This window comes from Choloepus didactylus, chromosome 21, assembly GCF_015220235.1.
Source record: "Choloepus didactylus isolate mChoDid1 chromosome 21, mChoDid1.pri, whole genome shotgun sequence".
Classification (NCBI taxonomy): domain Eukaryota; kingdom Metazoa; phylum Chordata; class Mammalia; order Pilosa; family Megalonychidae; genus Choloepus; species Choloepus didactylus.
This window is the reverse complement of record NC_051327.1, coordinates 30,909,528-30,929,704: the sequence shown is the minus strand read 5'-3', so window position 1 is coordinate 30,929,704 and position 20,177 is coordinate 30,909,528. Positions and strand designations below refer to the sequence as shown.

The following is a 20,177-nucleotide window of genomic DNA, read 5'->3' as shown; positions in this document are numbered from 1 at the left end:
GTCAGGCATGTCCAAGGCTCAGACACCATGTCTGCAACTCATTTTTATTGTTTCTTTATAAACTTCCTCTCTCACCTGGAGGAATATATTGTTATAGTCATTAGCTTATCTCTTTTTTAAAACTCTATGCTAACAGCAATGGAGCCGAGAGGAGGAAAAACATAAGCTACGATAGAAAGGCACTTAGAACCTGTTAAAATACTGATACCTCGGAATGTGCAACAACAAACCGACAACAAGAAGTACACCGGCCCCGTGAAGCCTGGTCTGTCACCATGTCACATGCGACCTAAGGTCAGCCTTCCAGTGCCCATTCTGCTCCCTGGGCTCGAGTCTAACCCGTGACCCCCACCAGCTACCTGGGGCCAGGGAGGGGCCCGAAGAAAGGAGACCAGCTCCCTCTTCCTTCGCTCACAGCCCCTCGGAGGGGCAGAGCCAGCGCTGCCGGCCCTGTCGAGGGCTGGGGTCCTGAGCCCAGCATGGGGACCCAGTCAGGTTGACCCCTCTGAGACAGAAGGGCGATCCAGAGAGGGATAGGGTCAGCAGAGCTGCTCAGTGGAACAGCAGGGGGACCCACCTGGTCCCCTCGGACCCCTTGCTCTACCAATGGGGAAATGCAGGGCTCTTGTCACCCTGCAGTCCAGGGGCAAAGCAGGACAGCAGAGCTCCCCAAACCACCATAGGCCGCCTCAGGAGCCAGGCAGTGGGCATGTCGGTCCCCAGCACCCCAAGTTTATTTCAGCCCAGCCATAGGCCCTCTAATTAGCACAGACCCTGGGGGAGCCAGGCAGGCTGTGAGGACCAAGCAGGGTGCTTCTAGGATAGGGTTCAGGTAGGAAAGCAGCCGGAAGCACCGGGCCATGGGCCCAGGCTCCTCCCTCCAGCCTCCCCCTCAGCACCCTGCTACCGGGCCCCCAGAGCAGGAGCCTCGTCCCAGCCTGGGGTCTTCCCCGCCGGCCTCCACATCCCGGGGCTCCTGGTGACCCAAGGCAGGCCATAGCCCTTCCTGCAGGGTGGCCCTGCCCCAGGCCAGGCCCAGCCAGGGTGGGGATGAGGAAAACAGCTCGGAGCACAGGCCCAGCCCGCCCCACCTGTTCCCTGAGCAGGAGCTGGGCCAGGGACCAGGGCCACTGAGAGCCACCACTGCTGCCCCCCACCCCAGGCTCCCCACCCATCTTCCCACACTCCCAGGGTTTCCTGAGAAGCAGCGGGCAGAGGCCCCAGAGGCCAAGGGGCAGGCTAGGTGACCGGGTGTGTCCCCTGGCTTTGGGGACCCAGTGGGGGCAGGGAACAGCGGCAGAGCGGGCCTCCCTCCCTGGGACGGGAGGCGCCTTGTCAGGGATGGGCAGGGGCAGGCATGGGCAACGGCGGCTTGTTTCTGTGGCTTTGCCATGGCCTGCGTCTGTCTTGCTCTCCCTCTGGAGGGTGAGTCAGAGGGAAAGGGGTCCTAGGAGCCTGGGAGCAGGGTGGTCTGAGGCTAGCTGTCTCAGGATGTCACAAAGGGACCGGGGAGACTGCTTGGAGGGCAGGGCAGGTGCCACCCACAGCTGGGATGCAGCAGCACTCCTCTGCCCATCCTTGGGGCTGGCAGGTGGACAGGGCAGGGGGGCAGCAGCCTTCCAGGGTCAGCCTTGGCTGGGGAGGCTGAGAGAGGCCTGGGGTGGGGAGCTGAGGGGCACTGAGGGTTAGTGGAGACCCAGGGTGGGCCGAGGGTTCCTGGAAGCCACGGGCACACAAGGGCCAGCAGGGAGTGAGCCTCCGCACCCAGGAGTACACTCCCTGGACACAAGTCCAGGTCCTCACCCAGGAGCCCGGGAAGCCCGTGGTACCCTTCTAGCACCATCCCTGCTGCCCAGCCTGTTGGGCCCTGTGGGCAGGAGAACATTATTGCTATTTCGCAGAAGAGTTCCGTTCGTCGAGGGGCAGGGCCAGGAGTTGCTGTCCCGGGTGGGCTCAGTTTACCACGGCTGGTTTGAGCAGCACGGAGCCGGGGGGAATGACCACCCAGCCGGGAGCCAGCGCCTCGGGGCTGCTGGAGGCCGAGTTGACGCCGGTAGAGAGGTCAAGCACAGTACCCGGGAGCAGGGGCAGTCCATCGGGGCTGGGTCGGGGGCGGCCGCTCTCAGTCCTTTCAAGGGGCGTCTTGCAGCCTTCCACGCCCAGGGCCCTGGCCAGCCCCGACCCACGGCCCTTCTCCCCCTCGGCCTTGCCGCCAGCGGAGCCAGCGAGGAGGGAGACCACGGGCAGGCCCAGTCCACCGGCCCCAAAGGGCGAGGGCAGCAGGGGGTTCTTGGCCAGGTTGAGGGGCAGGACAGGGCCCGGCAGCCCGGGGCCCATGCCGCCCCCACCCCCACCGCCCCCACTGTTGCCACAGGCCAGCGCGCTGAGGTCAAGCGGGCCTGGGGCCAGGGGCAGGGGCAGGCCGGGTAGGCTGGTGCCCCCGAAGAGGGCAGCGGGGTTGGGGATGATGATCTGGGCCCCATTGACATAGGGGCCACTGTCAGGGGTAGCCAGGGGTGGTTTGGGGGGTGGGCGCAGCTGCAGGAGCTCCTGCTGCTCATGAGACACGAAGTGGCCATGGGCTTTGATGTGCTTGCGCAGCGAGCTGGGGTCCGTGTAGCGCTTGTGGCACCCGAGCATCTTGCAGTAGTAGGGCTTGTCCACGTAGTGGGTGCGCGTGTGCTTGAAGCGGTCGCTCGAGTTGGAATAGCGCTTACTGCAGCCCTCGTAGGGGCAGACGTAGGGCTTCTCACCTGCGGGGCGGGCACACGTCAGGGGCTCTCCCACCTCCCAGGTGCCCCAGCCCCATTTTCACCCCTGCCCCTGCCGCCCCTGGAGAGCGGGTGTCCCCCCAGTGCCTGGCATGAGGCCTGACCCTGCCTTGCCCTTGAGAAGCCAGCCTCAACCTCCCCGCTCGGCCGTGCCTGGGCCTGGCCCTGGGCCTCAGGTTCCCCGGCTGTAAACAAGGTGGTAATGGGAGTGACTCCCGCAGTTGGAAAGGTGATCGTGGCGATCATATCGTTTCTATAAAGCGCCTCCGGCAGGCCCTGGCCAAAGTGAGTGCTGACCGCTCTCCTGTTTGTCTTCAGTCCACAAACTGGCTCCAGGTTGACTAAGCGTCTGCTACCATGTGGAGCCACAAGCCACGTGTGGCCCTGGGGTCCTCAAAACGGGGCTGCTCCAAACCAAGGCCCCCTGAGTGTGACGTGCACGCCAATCGCAAAGGCCTCACACAGGGTGAAACAAGTCATGCATTAATACTTGTTAAATACTGGAAAGATAATTCTTTGGACGTATTGGGCTCAATCAAATGTATTACTACAGTTCATTTCACTGGTGGCCCTTTACCTTTTTTAACGTGGCGATTAGATGATTTAAAATTACGCAGGCAGCTCGCATTCTATTTCTGCTGGCCAGCGTTGGCTCAGTGAGTGCTAGGGGTACAGTGCAGGGTGAAGCAGGCCCCGTCTGCCATCCCCAGGCATGTGGCTCAGGAGGGGAGACAGATGTCGGTCAACCGATCACACAGACAGGAAGCTGAGCACGGGCAGCAGGTCTGACCCACTGGGACGGCTCCCTGAGCGAGTAGCACCAAAAAAGGAACTGCCCGGCACACAGGTGTCCCTCACCGCCAAACGCCCGGTCCGTGGGGAGCCCCTGTCCCTGGCCGCCTCTCACCTGTGTGGGAGCGGTTGTGGATCTTGAGGTTCTCCAGACGGGAGAAGCTCTTGTTGCAGGTGGGGCAGCGGTGCGGCTTCTCGTTGGTGTGTGTGCGGATGTGGATGAGCATCTTGTACCTGCTCCAGAGCGGGTGCGGGGGGCACTGGTCAGCCCCTGCCCTCCTCGTCCTCCCTCCCCGCCCCCCTGCGGCCCCGGGCTCACCCCCCTCACCTGGCGTTGAAGCCACGGCCATGGCGGGCACAGCCCTCCCAGTGGCAGCAGTAGCCCGCGTCCTTCTCGGGCTTGACGTGGTAGTCGTTGACGTGGTCCACCAGGTCTTGCAGGAGCTCGAAGAGCTGGTTACACTGCAGGGGGCAGAGTTCTGAGCCCAGGTGGGGTCCCCCCTCCCCGCCTCGCCCTCCACTGCACCTGGCCCCGCTCACCTTGGCCCAGCGACACACCAGCTGCTTGGGCAGGGGCAGCTCAGGGGAGAGGCACTTGTCCTTGGGTGGGGTGAGGAAGGAGGAGGCAGGCAGGTGCAGGGCGCCCCCAGAACCCAGGGGCAGGAAGAACTGGAAGGAGCCGGGGACACTGTCCAGATAGCGCAGTGGCTGGAAGTCCTGGGGCAAGAGGACAAGGGGGCAGCTAGCTGGTCAGTGCCCCACCCAGCAGGCTCAGACACCCCTGGTTCCTTTCCCGTTCCGCAACCCTTGAACCCTCCTCACCGGGGCGCTGGGCACTGGAGGCAGGTCCCCGTGGCTTGGGCGCTCGGGGGACAGTGAGCTGCTGCCGTTGGGGGAGTCCAGGCCAGATGGCGGTGACAAGCTGAGGTCCACCAGAGGGGCTGCTGAAAAGCGTCCCTCCACCTTCTCGGGGAACTTGGGGTTCAGCAGGAAGCCTGCGGGAGAGGCACGAGTCAGGGGGTACTGGAGCTAGGAGTCCTGGGGGCCCTCTGAACCCCCCATCAGAACCCTGGAAGCAGATGCCAGCCACACAGCCCTAGGCCACCCTGGGATTTCTGGGGGTCAGAGGAGCAGCCTGCACAGCTGACAAATGGGATTTAAGAGACAACCCCCCCGTCTGACCGTCCCTGCCACGAGAGCTGACCATCGGGTAGGACGGGGCGTGGGAAGTGCCTTCTGACAGGAGAGCCAGGCATGCCGTGTGGGGAACAGAATGGGAACTCAAACCCAGGACCCCCAGCTCCCGTCATCCTGGGTGGGGACCTTTCTAACTTTCCCCAGTCCCCTTCCTGTCTCAGTGTACCCTCCTGTCACATGAGAGGACTGGGCTTGGCTGCTTCTAGGATGCTCCCAGCTTGGGTGTCTACGTCTGGCTTTCACGGTCTGTGCAGCACAGAGCAGAGCCAAAGGGCAAATGCCACACTGGGGCTGGGTCCCAGCCTTCCCAAAGCCCAGGAGTTGGTCAAGGGCCCTTTATCACTTCTGATCCCCTTTCCCCTCGGTCTCCCTACAGGCCTCACCAGCCCCTCGAAATTCTTCCACAGTCCTCAGTTTGAATCTTGCCTCCACTGGAAGTGCTGTGAGAACTTGGAAAGGCATGATTGCCTCTTTCTGGGGATAGGCAAATGTGCGAAAGATCAACGGACAAATGTGGAGGGTGCACTCTACCATCTGGGAACCCTGGGGGGCTGCACCACGGAGGTTGTCTGTTGCCAGGACTGGGTCAGGGCTCAGAGCCCACCTGCTCCATGCAGGGTGCAGTACCTGAGGGCGGGGAGCTGGGGGAGCCCGGGGTGGGGCTGTCGCCCACCAAGCCAAGCTCCCTGTGGAGAGCTCGGGGCCGGGCCACCCCCATGGTCCTCTCCCGCTTCTCTCTTGCCGCCCGGAGCTTGCTAATGCTCAGCTTCAGGTCGAGCGGCTCGTCCAAGGAGTGCATGGTGATGGGGGCTGGGGTCAGGCAGTGGCAGGCAGGGGGGCTCCCAGGCTGGTCTGCAGGCAGGAACCTGGGGGAAAGACAAGAGCTGAGCTGTGACACTGTGACCCCAGGCTCCTCCTTGGGTGGCTCTCCCTGGATGGGGAGACCCCGTGAGTGGCCCTGGCCAGCAGGTGTCATGGATAAATCCAACTGTCCCCTCAGTGGCTCCTCATCCACTTCCTGTGAGTCTTTTCTGGGAGGCAGAGCTCATGATCTCCATCTTGCTGTGAAACTGGGTTTTAGAGAAATCCCATGGAGCTAGGAAGCCAGCGGCAGAGCTACCAGGTTCAAGGCCAGATCTTCTCCCTAGCATTGATCAGCCGAGCTCAAACAGTCATTCTGACAGAGTGGGAAGCCATGCCTGGAACTCATGCCCAGTTTGATTCAGGAAGATTCTGGAATCAGGCCAGAAGAGCAAAGAGTGTCCTCCAAGGTGGTGGGGCTCAGCTACTGATTAGCAGGCCCGCTGCGCGTCAGGCCCCGTGCGAGTTAGCGTGCAGGCAAGCGAGGGGACACTCATGCTTGGGAAACCTGGGTGGGAACCCCCCGCCATCTGATGGGGGCCGGGTGGGTGGCCCTCTCCCAGGGGGCGCCTGGAGGAGAGGCGCGGTGGGCATTAGGGAGTCAGAGGGCCCCCGGCAGCCACCGCCACCAGGGGGCAGCTGGGGACTGCGGCCTGGCCGGGCGGGCAGGCGCGCTAAGATCCGCTCTGGTGTTCGTCACATACCCCCTAGGTTTCACCCCCGTGTGTCTCATGGCTCCTCATTTCCCCGGACCTGCTCCAGTCCCGCTAAGACCTTCCAAGCACACGGCCCAGCACAGAGCCCTGCCCCACCCAGCTGCACACAGGGAGCAAGACGGCCCCTTCCTTCTGGTGACACATCCAACAGCCCCCCAGCCCTAGGGGGGGCCGACCGGGGAGCCTGAGCTTGGCGGGGGGCCCATGCACCTGCCCGGAGCAGCAGAGTCTGCGGCAGGGCAGCCATGCTTGGCCGGTGACTGGACCCAGGTCCATGGCTTTCCTTGTCCCTCTTCAACTTGGTCAGATCTGTTTGGATTTGCCCCCCAGGCCATGCATGGTTATGGGCTCCCAGTGATGCAAGGGGGTCTGGGGCCAGACTGTCACTCCCAGTCCTTCAGGAGCCCAACCCAGGCCAGCAGGTGGGTGGGGATGGTGAGGGATGGATTGGGCCCCTTCCTTCTTCCTCCTCTGACCGGGCAGGGGGATGCCCACCCCCACCCCCACAGCTATGTCTGTCTATCTGTGTGTCTGCCTGTCCCTCCACCTGTTTATTTTTAGACATTGGCCCAGTCCAATCTCCCTGAAGCTCTTCGGTGCTGGGAGCCTGGAAGGGGAGGAAGGAAGTAAATATTTATGCTGATTAAGAATTCAGGAGCCAGGAAGGGCTGGTGGCCTGGTCCCTCGCTGGCCTGGGGCCACAGATCTCCCTGCGGCCCCTGCCCCCCACCCTGACTTTCCAGAGAAGGGCCCCCGAGGCCAGCATGGTCTGAGAACTGGGAATTCAGACAGACTCTGACTTTCACTGGCAAGGCTGCCCCGGGAACATCCTTTGGCACCTGACCCACCCACCCCCAGGCCGGAGGGGGGCTGAGGAGGAGGCCAGGGCCCAGGGGTGACCTTGTTCTTCAGACCCCAGGGGACACGTTCTCAACTGAGAGGCAGGGAGGGCCCAGGAGGAGCCCGTCTCCCAGGGCGGGGCCCGGGCGCAGCGCCCAAGACTGGGGAGGGGGGCTCCAGGCCACCCCCTTCTCCATCAGCAGGCCCAGTCCCTGGAGACCCCACCCCACCCCCCACTTCCTGCCACTGGGCTCTGCCCAGCGAGCCAGGGGTTCATTCCAGTGGAAGCTGGAGCCAGCCCCGGCCCCGCCTCCCCGCTCCTAGGAGCCACCACAAGAGCCCGCAGCTCCCAGCGCCCCCACCCTAGGCCGTCCCGGCCCCAGGATTCTTCCTGCCATGGCAGCCCCCGACCCCACACCCCGGGGGAAGACCGCCTGTGATCCCCACTCCAGCTCTGACCTTGGCCAACCTCAAAGCCCTCCCACCCCCACCGCACCCGCCGGCGGCAGCAGCTCCGGGCTCCCGGCTTGGCTCTTTGTTCCCGGCTGGGCGAGGCGGGGGCAGGCGAGAGCCAGGTTCCCGCTCTCCGACAGCCTCCCGGCCTCCTGGGGCCCCGAGGGGGGCCCGGCCTGGCTGGAGCCTTGGGAGGGGGCGCTGTGAGCACCTCCAGAGTCCCGGCCACGCCGTCACCCCGTGCCATGCTCTGCCCGCCATTGCGGGGCCGTGGGTTCCACAGAGGGGAGTGACACCCAGGTGAGCGCGTCCCAGCCCAGGGCGCAGGGGACCTCTGCTCCCTGCCAGCTCGGGCTTTCAGCCCCCGCACAGCTGGCACTTCGCCAGTGGGGGGGTCCCCGTGCCCCCACCCCACTCGGTTCCCCTTGGAGATCCCGCCCGTTCCTTGTTTACTGCTTGGTGCAGTGGGGTGGGGGTCCCCGAGGGCGGGAGCCTGGTCTACTTCGCAGCACCCCCGGCGTGGCCCAGGGCCGGGCACCCAGCAGGCGCCCGCCGGGTGCGGCAGGTCAGGTGGCCGAGCGCGGACTGCCGCCCGTCGCTTCCCTCTGGGAGTCTTGCTGCGGAACGTCCCCGTGCCTCAGTCTCCCCGCTGGTTTAACGGCCGGCAGACAAGCGCCCTTCCCGTGCGGGGCCGTCCCGGCATCGGACGAAGGGGCGCGTCTCTCGCAGTGCCCGGCTGGGGACGCACGAACGCGACGCCCCCGCCCCGCGCGGCTCCTCCGGCGGCAAAAGGAACTAATTAGAGCGGAGGGAGCGGGAGGAAGCGGCGGCGGCGGCGGCGGCGGGGGAGGAAGCGCGCGGGGGCGGCCGCGGGACCACCGGGGCGGCGGGTGGCGGGAGGCATCGCCCGGCCGCCCCCGCCGCCCGGGCCGAGGGTCCCCCGGAGGGTGGGCTGAGCTGTCCTCTCCGGGCCCGCCCCCCGCCGGCCGCGCCAGACAATGGCCGCTATTGTGCGCGCCCGCCCGGCCGCGCGACTCGACCCCGCTGCAGCGGCCGGCGGCGCCCCCACCCGGGGCAGGTAGCGCGAGCGAGCCCACCCCGGCCCCGACTGCGGGGCGCCCGCGGCGGCTCGGGGCGCTTTGGGAGCTTGAGGCCCAGAGGGCGACACGGAACTCGCCCCCCTATATCGGGTGGGTGGAACCCAGACCCGAAAGGGGGGCTGTCAGCTTGGAAAGGAAACGGGGCGGGGATAAGTGATCACCACTAAACACCTACCACGTGTGAATTCACTGCACCCCTAAAACCCCTGCTGGGAGTAAATGCTGTCACTTTTCCTGTTGGCACAGATGGGGAAACCGAGGCTGGAGGTCAGCAGCCAGAGCTGGCAGGAATTCCGCCTCTGGTTAAAGCCCTTCCCTGCTTGGGGAGGGCAGCTGGCTGGCCCGGGGGCCTGGAGGGGTGCCTGTGGGGGACAGCGTGCCAGGCACACCCACTCCCGGGACCCCCAGGGGTCACCTTAGCAGATGTAGAGCAAGGTCAGGGTCCTCTGTAAGGTGGGGGTGCCACTCCTGCCCACCCCACAGCAGCTGGACAACCGTTGTCAAGGGCAGGGCCAGGGACCCCCTTATTCCCTGGGGTAGTTCTGAAACTGCCCTCTGGTCAGCTGTGGCCCTGGGGACAGGGGCCCAAGACGCAGCTTGTAAGAGCCCATGTGGTGACAGGGGACGCTGGTGACGGTAGCACAGCTGTGTATGAGTCATTAATGCCACTGAACTGTACACTTAGAAATGGTTAAAATGGCAAAATTGATGGTCTACATACATGTTACCACAATAAAAAACATTTTTAAAGTCCACGTGGCCTTCTTGACAGCAAATGGGGAGGGGAAGTGAGTCCCCAGTGTCCCCTGCCCCACCTGCTCGAGTCTACTCCGTGTGTATCGCAGTGGCTGCTCTGCAGACAGGGAAACTGAGGGCCAGAGGGGTGGTGGCCACCCCAGGCTGCACAGGTGGGTAGCAGTGGGGGCCACGAGCCTTGGGCAGACATGACGGTGATGGTGAGCCCGTCAGTTGTCCATGGTCCCATGACGTGCCAGCCCCTGCTGAGCTGGCCTGGGTGAGAGAGGTGCCGTTTCACCCCATGTTACAGATGGGAACACTGAGGCTCAGGGGGTTGAATGACTTGTCCAAGGCCACACAGCTCTGTTGGAGCCCAGGTGTTGATCCAGAAGCCGAGTTCCCCATTGTTCCCCCCTGTCCCCGGGGAGTGGCAGAGCCAGGCGGAGACTAGACGCAGAGTCTAGCAGTGTCTAGGAGGGGCGGCAGGCCGTGGGTGGGCGCTGGAGGGGCCGACAGGGGCTTGGAGAGCTGAGGACACAGCCGCTGCCAAAGCAAGCGGCCCCACAGCCCCGCATTCCTGGGAACGGGCCACGGCTCCAGCTGGGGCCAAGAGCTCCACCCTCCTGGGCGGCCCAGTGGCGGCCTGGGGGCAGGGGTGAGGCCCGCGGGGGCTGGCCCGGGCCTCCTGGGTCCCTCCTGGCTCTGCCACTTCCTGCCCATGCAACTTCCTCCCACTCTGAGCCTCATCATCCTTATCCCTAAAAAGGGGGTGGTGGGAACAGTGATGGCACCCCCACTGGGTTTGGGGAGAAATCAATGTATTAACACACATCCTACCCTTCCATCAGCATCTAGAACAGTGCCTGCACAGAGTAGGTGCTGGGCAAAGCTGACACTAACTGTCCCCAGGGCCGAGACCCTGGCCTTAGCCAGGTCCGGAGCCACACAGTGAGTGGGGAACTGGCCGTGTCCCCTCGTCACCCGCAGACACCACAGGCTCACTCCTAAGGGCGACAGCCTGGCCGCCCAACTCTGCCAATCGGTCCTGGGACTTGAAACAGGCCCGTGCCCCTCACAGAGCCTTGGCTCCTTGCCCTCCCGCAGAGTGACCAGAGCTGGCCCTCCCCAACTTCTAGAACCTGACGCCAGCAAAGAAAGCACTGGGGGGCCTGGTAGAGGCTCCAAGGATAAAGAGACATGGAGACACGGCTGCTGAACGGCGTCCCAGGTGCAGAGGAGGGTCTCACCTGAGGCCCCGGCCCTGCAGGTGCCAGAAGCGCACCCTGGGCAGCAGCTCTGGGAAGAGGGGGGCTCCCCTTCCCTGGGAACCTCTCCCTCAGCAGGTGGGAGCCTCCCCCATCCCAAGATGGGCACTCAGCCAGCGCTGGGGCCCCCCAGGCCCCTCCCCGGAAATGCAGGCAGGAAGCCGGGCCCCACCCGAGTGGGGTACAGGGGCCTCCCCCGGGTGACCCAGCCAGGGCAGGAGACTCTGCTCTGAGCCACAGGGGCTGAGCAGCACCTGAGGGGGGTGTGCCAGGGAGCCCGCTGGGGAGCCAACCTAGCCCTCTGGAGTCAGGCTGCCCGGTTGGTGTCCCCAGGGCCCCCCTGGCTGTGGGGCCTCAGATGGGACCCCGATGCCTTCTTTGGGCCTTGGTTGCCTCATCAGTAACCCAGGCTCCCTGATAATGGGCCTCACTCAGATTCGGGGCATCGCCCAGCGTGAGCTTGGCCCAGCCCTGGCACACAGGAAGTACAGCAACTGGTAACCCCGAGGGCTGGTGTTCCCGGCCCCGGGCTGGGGGTGCCCCACACAGCAGCTAGGCCTGCCAAGGTCACCCGGATAGTTGAAGGCAGAGCTGAAGCTGGGAGGCAAGCCGGTGGGGTCCCCCAGAACCCCTGGCCGTCCCCAGCTCCCCTGCAGACACTGTGGCTGCACTTCCTCCCCCAGTGCCAGCTAGGTGACACCAGGCTCTGGGGCAGTCACACGTGTGCCCCAGCACGCATGTGCACACTCACACAGACACACTCCAGCTGCAGGGGCCAGCCTGGCACAGGAGCCTCCCCTCCCGCGGGTGGCTCTGGGCCCCCTTGCAGCCCCCGCCCCCTGCCGCCCGCCTGCAGCCACCTTTGCACAACTATGTCTGGTATTTTCCTGTCTGCCCAGCTTGGGGTGGGGGGGGGCTGTGCATGGGGCCATGAGCGCTGCCTGCACCTGGGCCTCAGCCAGAGCCCGCCAAGCGGCCCCCACGCCCCACCCACCCGGGCTGGGCCCCGGCCGCCCAAATCCCTGGGAGGGGCCGGCACCGGGGGAGCCCGACAGGGACGCAGGCCCAGCACAGCCCAGGCGAGGGTGGCCCCGGGACCGCGGGGAGGGCCGGACTCTCGGCAGAGGGAGCACTCTGGGGCCAGCAGGGGCATTGGCCAGGGTCCCGCAGGATGTGGAGGGCACCTGTGCCCCTCCCCCAGACATACTGACACATGCATGCACCTCACACCTGAGCACAAACGGCCCAGGACCCAGCCATCCTCAGCTCCCAGGCACGGAGGTGGGTACGAGTCCCAGACCCCAAGGGGAAGGGAACACTGCATTCCCCAAACCAAATCCGGCTGCAGGCGGCCCCCAGGGTACCTCCCATGCCCTGGGACCCATGCCCACTGCTAACCTCCCGGGGCACAGCACCCACCAGCCCTGGAGCAGGAGAGGGGCAAAGCAGGCTCTGGACTTCGGCCCTTCCTTCCCCACCTCCAGATCCACTTGCCCATTTAGTCATTCTGGGGGGCGACAGAGGAATCAGACAAGAAGCCCAGCCCCTGAGGGGCCCAGACCACGATGAGGGAAACACAGTGGGAGAAGAAACAGCGGTAGGGAGTGGGCTGCTCCCCGGGGGTGTTGGGGGCAGATTCAGCTCAGCCACGTGGGCATGGGGGGCACGTCTCCAAGCAGAGGGAGCCCAGAGAAGCACTGTGGCTGGGGTGGAGGTGGGGGGCAGGTGGCTCGCCTCCTCTCCTACCTGCCATCTCAGTTCACCCTCCCAACCCTGCGAATTAGGCACCAGCACCCCTAGTTTCCAGATGGGGAAACTGAGGCTCGGGGCAGTTCAGTCACTTGCCATGGTCACAGAGCTTGGAAGTGGCACTGCTGGGGTTTACCTCCAGCTGACCAGACTCCAGAGCCCACACTTTCCTGGCCCTGTTCCCCAGAGGCCTGGAGGTGGGGGGAGACCTGACCCAGGAGAACCTGCTTGTCCTTCCAGAGAGGATGAAGGAGAGAGCAAGACCCAGGAGGGAGGCTGGGCTGGGGCCTGGAGGGCACTGGGGAGCCACGGAGAGTTCTACACAGAAGAAGGGCCATCTTCCTTTTCAGCCCAGAGCCTCCACCCCAGGGTCTCCCCTTCAGCACCTCCCTTCTCAGGATCCCTACCTCCCAGAGGCCTGATGCTCACCTCTGGGGTACCCGTTCCTGCCTGACAACCTTCTACACTCCCCCATTCTCCTCTTCCTCAGCTCCCTGCCATCTCCTCCTCCAGGAAGTCTTCCCTGATTCACCAGCTCCAAGCCTCAGCCTCTTGCTTGAGAGCCTCTCATGGGCAGGGCACCTGCTTCAGTCCCTGTACTCCTGGGGGCAGCTGTCTGCTGCCCTCCCCCTGGGTGCAGGTTCTCACAAATCCGTCACTGCCACCACCAAGGCTTACCAGCTCCTGAAGAGACCCGGGCACCTGGCACTGGGCACCGAGTGTTTCATGCACTGGCTGTCTGACCCCGGCCTCCAGGCCTTCCGCCGTGTCCCTGGACTTCAGGGCCCCTCACCAGGAAGGGCAACCTAGACAGGCAGGGGTATATCTGGGGCACTGGGCAAGCTCTGAGCCCACTGGGGGTGTCGAGGAGTAAAAGGCCCCGCTGAGCAGAATACGACCCCATTACCCCAGGCCCTTGATCTGAGCCCCCTCCCTCTACCTGAGGAGAACACCATGAACGGGCTAAGGGGCAATGGCAGCCCCTGATTTGTTGAGTGCTGCGGGGCAACCCTCTGGGCCTCGGTTTCCCCACCTGTTAAAGGAGGGGGCCAGCCTAGGATGGAACTGGAGCTCAGACATCCTAACCACTCCCCTCCCGTGATGTCATCACACGTGCCTTTGGCTTTTCCCAAATGCTCAGTGCTCAAGGAATGTTTGTTGAGTGAATGAGTGGGTGGGTGAAGAAATGAAGCCGTTTGTTGTACCCATTCCACACTTGAGGTGGGTAGGTACACAGGCACTTGAGGCCCAAAGAAGGAGGTGATGTGCCCAAGGTCAAAGTTACAGGCAGGGCCTGACCCCCTGACCTCCAGGGTGAGGGACCCGCAGTGCACCTGGAAAGGCAGGAGCGGCCAGCCGGGATGGCCGGAGGGGCCCGGATGCTGCAGCCTCATCTCCTGCCGCTCCCCACCCAGCCCCGGCCTGAGCAGGCCCAGCAGTGACACTGCACCCCACGCCCTTCTTCCCGCCGTCCCTGCTGGCCCACTCTGGGCAGCAAAGCCAGTCCAGAAACGGGGGCAGCATCCAAACCCATCGGTGTCCTTTTCCTTCCAGAAGGGAACGCCCACCGGGTAGGGCCCTGCCAGGCCTGGCTGCTCCCAGCCCTCTCAGGGCCAAGCAGAGTAACCACTGGGTGTCCTGGGGTGGGGAGGGGTGCCGGCACGCAGACAACCAGCAGCACTGGGGACTAGGGGTGGGGAGGAAAACTCTAGAAGAGAGGGGACAAGGGAGGGCTCCACAGCTTGGTGTGGTCAGCCTAGGAGTGTGGGGATGGAGTTGAGGGGGTGGTCTGGAGGAAGGAGCGAGTGGCCCAGGGGAGCCCCTGGCTTGACAAGGCTGGGACTTGCCAGGCAGACCCAGTGGATGACAGGAGGAAGGGGGGGGCTCCCTCCAGACACATCTGCCCCCCAAGTCACACCCTGGCACTGCTGGAGTGGAGTTGGGGGCGGGGGGGTTGAGGGGGATTCCCAGGCTGAAATGGCATTTCAGGAGCCAGGGCCAGACAGCCCTAGGCTCCAGCCCCCAAGTCCCTCTCTGACCCCCAATGATCTTGGGCCAAGCCCCAGAATCTCTGAGCCTCGGGCCCCCCAGACCCCAGCCCCCGATCCGGGGGAGGTGCCGCCTGCCGGTGCATCCTGCCCGGAGCAGCCCCTCGGCGGCCGGCACGATTGTTTTCCAGAGCCTCCCAGCCCCGGCTGACTCAGTCTGCAGACGTCTCCTGGGGCCTCGGCGGCTCCCCACCCGCCCTTGGCCATGGCTGGAGGAGGGGGCCGGGGCCGCTGCACGTCCCCTCCCCGAGCAGCCATCTGCCGTGCGGGAGAGCGTGTGCACACACATGGCACATGGCACCTCGCACGCAGACCCCGGCCCGCGGGGGGAGCTACCTGCCCTCCCAGGCAGTGAAGACAAAGGGCGGGAGCCCCCCGGCGGCCCCTGCGGACCCCCATCCTCCAAGCAGGGCCATCCGGAGCAGATGGGAAGGTGCCCTCCTTACCCCCCTACCCCATGGCCATGGGCCTCTCTTCCCATCTTGGTGCCCCCCAGGCCCCTCCTAGCTTGGCCATCAGCTAACCAGAACCCCCATCCCATCTGGGGAGCAGGAAGGGGACTGTGGAAGGCCAGAGCTCCCCTGACCCGGAAGCCCCCATGCCTACTTGCCCTGGGGGAGCTTAGAGGGGAGGGCTCAGCCAGGACTACAGAGAGAGGGATCCTCTTTCTCCACCCAGGTCAGACTTTTGGGGCTCCCTGGGGACCAGCTCTGTGGGAGGCTGCGGGAGCCTCCCCACCCCTCAGCCTGGGAGGGTCCCCAAGCCCGAGGGCCAGGATGGGGAGGGGGCCCAGGGCTTGGCCTCCTGCAGACCTGGGCTGGGCCTGGGGACCCACCTCCCACCCCCTCTCTGGGGCCCAGGCCAGGGGAGATGTGTGAGCTCCAGAGGCAGGATAGAGGCTCAGGGCCCAGTGCTCACAGGCGCCCCTGGAGAGCGGGGTCTCCTTCTCACCTCAGGCTGAGAAACGGCCCCCCGGGACCCCCAGCCAAGCAGGCCCAGGAGCCCCTCTGTCCTTTTCCAGCCTGAGCCTTGGTCTCCCCATTTATCAAATAGGACCCCATGGACTTGCCTCAGATCACTGTGGTCACCCCGGGTAAGGAATGCAAACACTCTGCAAAGTCCAGGGACGCTGGAAGGCATCTGTATAGATGTAACTCTTTCGGGGGCTGTTGGCGTCCCCTCCCACTCACCCCCCCAGCCCCAGCCAGCCAGGGACCTAAGGCTGCACTTTCACTGCTGGTTAAAGACCTCGGGAAGGCTGAGACGCCTCGAGGCTGGGGGCTCCTGCCTATGACAACTCCCACCCCGCAAGTCCTTTCCTGTACTGGGATCAAAGGGCGGGGCCCCAATCTTGGCTGATCAGGGAGCACTAGGGGTGATGAGGACAGAGGCAGCCACCCCAGGGACTGCTGGAGTACAGGTGGAGTAGGGGGTCCTCCGGGCCTGTGGTCCCCTGCCTGGGCGGTGGAGGGCACCCCATCCCCACCCACCCTAGCGTTCTCAGGGAGGCAAACACCCAGATGCATTCCGGTCTCAGCCCATCTCTGGGGCCCTTTCACACCCCTGGGGCAGGGTGGGAGCAAAGCAGAGAGCGGGTGGATGGAGATCATTCCCACTGGCCGCACAGCCCCACCCAGCAGCCGGCCGGGGGTCCCCAGCACCCCACCCTGCAAGCCAGGCACAGGCCCCACCTCCGAAGAGCGCATGCTGGGAGGACCCCCTCCCCACCACCATCTTCCAGGGGTCACCCCTCTGGCCTCAGTCATCTGTTGTGAAATACCAGATGCGAGTGATAACCCCGAAAAGAGGTCAAGGGTACCGGGGAGACTTTCCTCCGCAGGCTCAGGCCCCCATTCCCCCCAGCCGGGAGCCTCCCCTCCGAATCTGAATTTCCCACTTGGTGAGGGGCCTCCTAGGCGCCCCCTGAGCACCAGGAACCTGCAGAGGCCTCCTGAGCTGGAGGGCTGGTGGGGAGGCAGGAGCAGGGGTCTCCCCGTCAGCACGCCTCCCCCAGCCCCCGCCCCTCGGGCCCCCACAGGCAGGAATGCCAGGGCCCGGGCCCCACCCCAACTGCCTCCCAAAGAGCTCAACTCCAGGCCCCGGCCCCAACATCTGGCCCCCCAGCCACAGCTGTGGCCTCCCTCTGTCAGCATGGGACTGCCCCAAACCCTGCCCAGCACCCTCCTCCTCCCCTTCGCCCAAGTGGGAAATTCGGATTCCAGGCGCGCCGTGGTGGATGGAAATGCACATGGGAAAATCGTCAGGAAAACACATTCTTCCTTCCATACGGCAGCTCAAACCCAGGCAGGGAGGATTAGGTGGCAAGAGAACACTCCCACCGCCCGGGGCCAAGGCCAGGCCAGGCCAGGAGGGTGGAGGGGAGCAGTGGGGCCCCTGCGGTAGGGTGGAGGGGTGCAGGCCTCCCTCCAGACCCAGAGGAGGGGCCCTGGCAGGGCTTTGTCTTCCTGCAGACCACTGCCCTCCGCCCCCTGCACTCCCACCGAGGGGCGCCGAGGCCAGGGAGAAAGCTCTGCGCTCTGTGGCTATCCATTTGCAGCTGGGCTTTTTAGAAACAACAAAAGCAAAGCGTTGGGGGGACGCGGTTCACACGATTGTTTAAAATGAGGTTTTTGGATCATCTGTGGCATCCAGTTATTCATACTGGCTCCACCCACGGATAATTGAGAGTTGGCTTTCGGTTGGATTTACACCCCCCCATGCCCAGCCCCCCACTCTTATAGACTCTGGTGCTCACGAGGCTCACCTTGTCTGACCCCGTGGTTTTACAGATGGGGAAACTGAGGCGTGGAAAGGGTGGACCCTGGCCCAAGGCCCCCTGGGAGTCGGTGGTCAAGCCAAGGCGAGAGCCGCGGCCATCCGATTCCCAGGCCGGGTTCCCCTCCCCACGCCCCCGCTTGGCCTCCAGGCTGTGGCTCAGCTCCAGCAAATCCCCCAAAGCCACGGTCCCCAAAAGCAGTGATGCCTGGAAGTGGGGTGACTCACTGTCTGACTTCCGGGGCAGGCACCCCCTCCCCATCGGTAAGGGAGGGACTGGCAGGTGTCCCTGGGTAGAGAGCCAGGGGCAGGGAGAGGCCCCCCAGGGGGCCTGGGCCAGGGTCACTCAGGGGCCAAAGAGCCCCAGCTGGAGGGATTTAATACCAAGGGTCAAAGGTCACAGACGGGGCAGGGCAGGCCGGCCTGGGGGAGGTCAGAGGGTCAGCACTAATGGCAGCTCCGGAAAGGAGGGGGAGGGGAAAGGGCGAAGGAAAACAGGGCTGCTTCCAAGGGGTCCCCACCCCCCAGAAACGGTGCCCCAGCCCCCTGGCGCTGCCCACTGCCTGGCTGGCTGCAGCCAGGGCCGAGCTGAGCTGGGTGGGAGTGCGCTGCAGCTCAGCAGGGGTGTCCAGGGAGGGCCCCCAGGTGCGGCCCCTCCCCCAGTGTGGGGCAGAGCCAGCTGGGAGGCCCAGACTGGGCCCAGAGGAGAGAAGGGGGGGAGGAGCAGGGGGGGAGGCTCCGAGGTCACCGGGGAGGGCCGTGTGGGCTGGGCTGGAACAGCTGTGGTGCTGTGACACTGGGAGTGAGACTTGGGGAGGGGCCGGGGTCTCCTCTTCCCTGAGCTGGGGGAGGGGGAGAGGCACTGAGAAAGGTCCCCAGAGAATTGGGAGCCGTCTTTCCCAGCTGCCGGCTAAGCCCCACCTCCCCTCCAGGATGCAGGGGCCAGGCCTGGGAACCCTCAGGCGGCTCCCCTGCTACCCAGGGTGGTGTGGCAGCCTCGGAGCACCCCACGCAGGCCCCCACCTAGCCCAGACACCATGGGAGCCCAGACCTTGGCCAGGTCCCCGGCTGGCCTGGCTGCCCCCTCGGTGTCAAACGTTCCCTCCAGAGCCAAGATCCTGGGCTGCGATGGCTGGGGGCCCAGGACTCCTCCCAGCATCCCTTCCCGCTTCCCAGGCCCAGGGCAGGGCCGGCAGCTCCCTGCAAACCTCACTGCCCGGCCTCCCGCTGGCCCTGCGGGCGGGCCCTCCTGGGCAGGCTGCACACTGCCCGGCTGTGCCCCACGACCCGGCCGGGCAGGGCAGCGTGCCAAGGCCTCCAGGTGCCAGCCTGGATTCCAGCCCCATCGCAGGGGGCTGCGGGGAGACGAGGGCCAGGCAGCCCTCCCTGGGGATGCACCTGCCCGGGCTCCCCTCCCTCCTGACCCTCCCCAGTCCGGCCAGGATGCCCCTGCCCGTGCCCACCAAGCCCGCGGGGGAGGAACAAGTGCTGGGCAGGAGCCCCGAAGCGGCGGCGAACCCTGCCCTGTCCCCCGCGGGGCGCCCCCACCCCAGTTCCAAGGAATGGCCGGGGCTGGCCAGGGGACAGGGGGGGAGACTTTCCCGGACTAGGGAGGAGACACCTTTCACCCCCCTCCCCTTCCTAGAAACAGCCGCGGCGCGGCCGTGCGGAGGGGCAGCTGCCCCCCGACAAAATCGTGCCAAGGCAGGCTCGGTGCCCTCGGGAGGGCCGGGCGCCCCTCGCCCCCCAGCGCGCCCCCACCGCGGCCGCCCAACTTCCCCGCCAAGTTTGCGCCTGCCCTGGGCTCGGCCGCGGCTCCGGCCCGGCCCCCGGACGACGGGAGGGAAGGAGGAAGGAGAAAAGCAGCGGGGCCGGGGCCGGGCTGCCGGCGAGGGAGGGAGCGCGCGAGCCCGCAAGGGAGCGAGCGAGCGGAGGGGCCTCGGCGAGGGCTCACAATGGCCCGGGGCGAGGCGCGGGCGGGGGCGAGGCGACCCCCGGGGCCCCGCGGCCCCCACGCGACCGGCGCGCCTCCTCCCCCCGCCGCCCGGTCCCCGTCCCCCCGCGGCGCGACGCCCGGGGGCTGCCTACCTCGGCGGCGGGGGCGGTGGGCTCCGGGCTGCGGGCTCCGGCGGTCGGGGGGCGGTGGCGGCGGCGGCGGCGGGGGGCAGCGCGCGGGGGAGGGGGCCGGGGCGGGCGGGGGCCGGGGCGCGAGGCTCACGGGGCGCGGGCTCCCCTGGCACGGCCGCCCGGCGCCCGGCCGCTCCGCCACATCTGCAGCTCGGGCAGGGAAGGCGGCCGCGGCGGCCGGGCGTGCGGGGATGTCTTGGAGAGGGAGGGACGAGGCAGGCGGCGGGGGAGGGCCCGGCGGGCCGAGGAGGAGGGCGCAGGAGGAGGGGCGCGGGGGGCGGCCTCCCTCCCTCCGCCGCTCGCTCCCTCCCTCGCTCCCTCCCAGCAAACCCCCCTCGCCGCCGCGGCCCCAGGCCCGGGGCGCCAGCTGCCAGGCGGGGCGTGCGCGTCGGCGGGGAGGGGGCGGCCGGGAGCCGGAGCTGGGCGGCGGGAGGGGAGGGAAGGAGGGCGGTGGCAGCGGGCACCGGGAAGGGGGGGAGCTGGGCCGCGGCGGAGCCGCGCGCGCCCTCCTCGGCCCCATCCTGGTCCCCTCCTCCGCCGCCCCGCCCCCGGTCCGAGGGCAGCGCTAGGACACGGCCCGGAGGTGGCCTGGGGGTGGCGCATGGTGGGGGGGAATGTCCCGCCCTCGGGGAAGCCCGCGGAGGGGGGGGGCCGGCGCCTGGGGAGGGCTCGCGGAGAACCGGAGGGAGGACGCGCAGGCCCAGAGGAAAAGCCCCAAGCCCGGGAAGATGGAGGAGGTCGCGGC

The 20,177-nt window shown here is 66.2% G+C and overlaps 1 protein-coding gene across 2 annotated transcripts; it reads right to left on the bottom strand.

Annotated features, from left to right (window-relative positions):
- Positions 1-25: 25 nt before the first annotated feature.
- Positions 26-19,945, bottom strand: GLIS2 (GLIS family zinc finger 2). 2 transcript variants are annotated; one of them, XM_037815065.1, is made up of 7 exons: positions 19,394-19,945; positions 5,388-5,626; positions 4,386-4,558; positions 4,104-4,280; positions 3,892-4,025; positions 3,679-3,797; positions 26-2,753 (listed from the first exon to the last, which is right to left on the bottom strand). In XM_037815065.1, exons 2-7 carry the CDS (start codon positions 5,557-5,559, stop codon positions 1,954-1,956), a joined length of 1,575 nt encoding a protein of 524 aa, XP_037670993.1. In that variant the 5' UTR covers positions 5,560-5,626; positions 19,394-19,945; the 3' UTR covers positions 26-1,953. The 2 variants fall into 2 exon arrangements, with proteins under 2 accessions (XP_037670993.1, XP_037670992.1); XM_037815064.1 differs by lacking the exon at positions 19,394-19,945 and having other exon boundaries at positions 5,388-6,654.
- Positions 19,946-20,177: the final 232 nt, after the last annotated feature.

Coding starts and splice junctions, on each gene's coding strand:
- GLIS2 (XM_037815064.1), bottom strand. CDS start 5,736: ATGACACCTGCTGGCCAGGGCCACTCACGGGGTCTCCCCATCCAGGGA. Junction 4,559..5,387: donor CCCCAGCTCCCCGCCCTCAG/GTACTGCACCCT, acceptor CCTCTCCCGCAG/GCTTCCTGCTGAACCCCAAG. Junction 2,754..3,678: donor CCACAACCGCTCCCACACAG/GTGAGAGGCGGC, acceptor CCCGCCCCGCAG/GTGAGAAGCCCTACGTCTGC.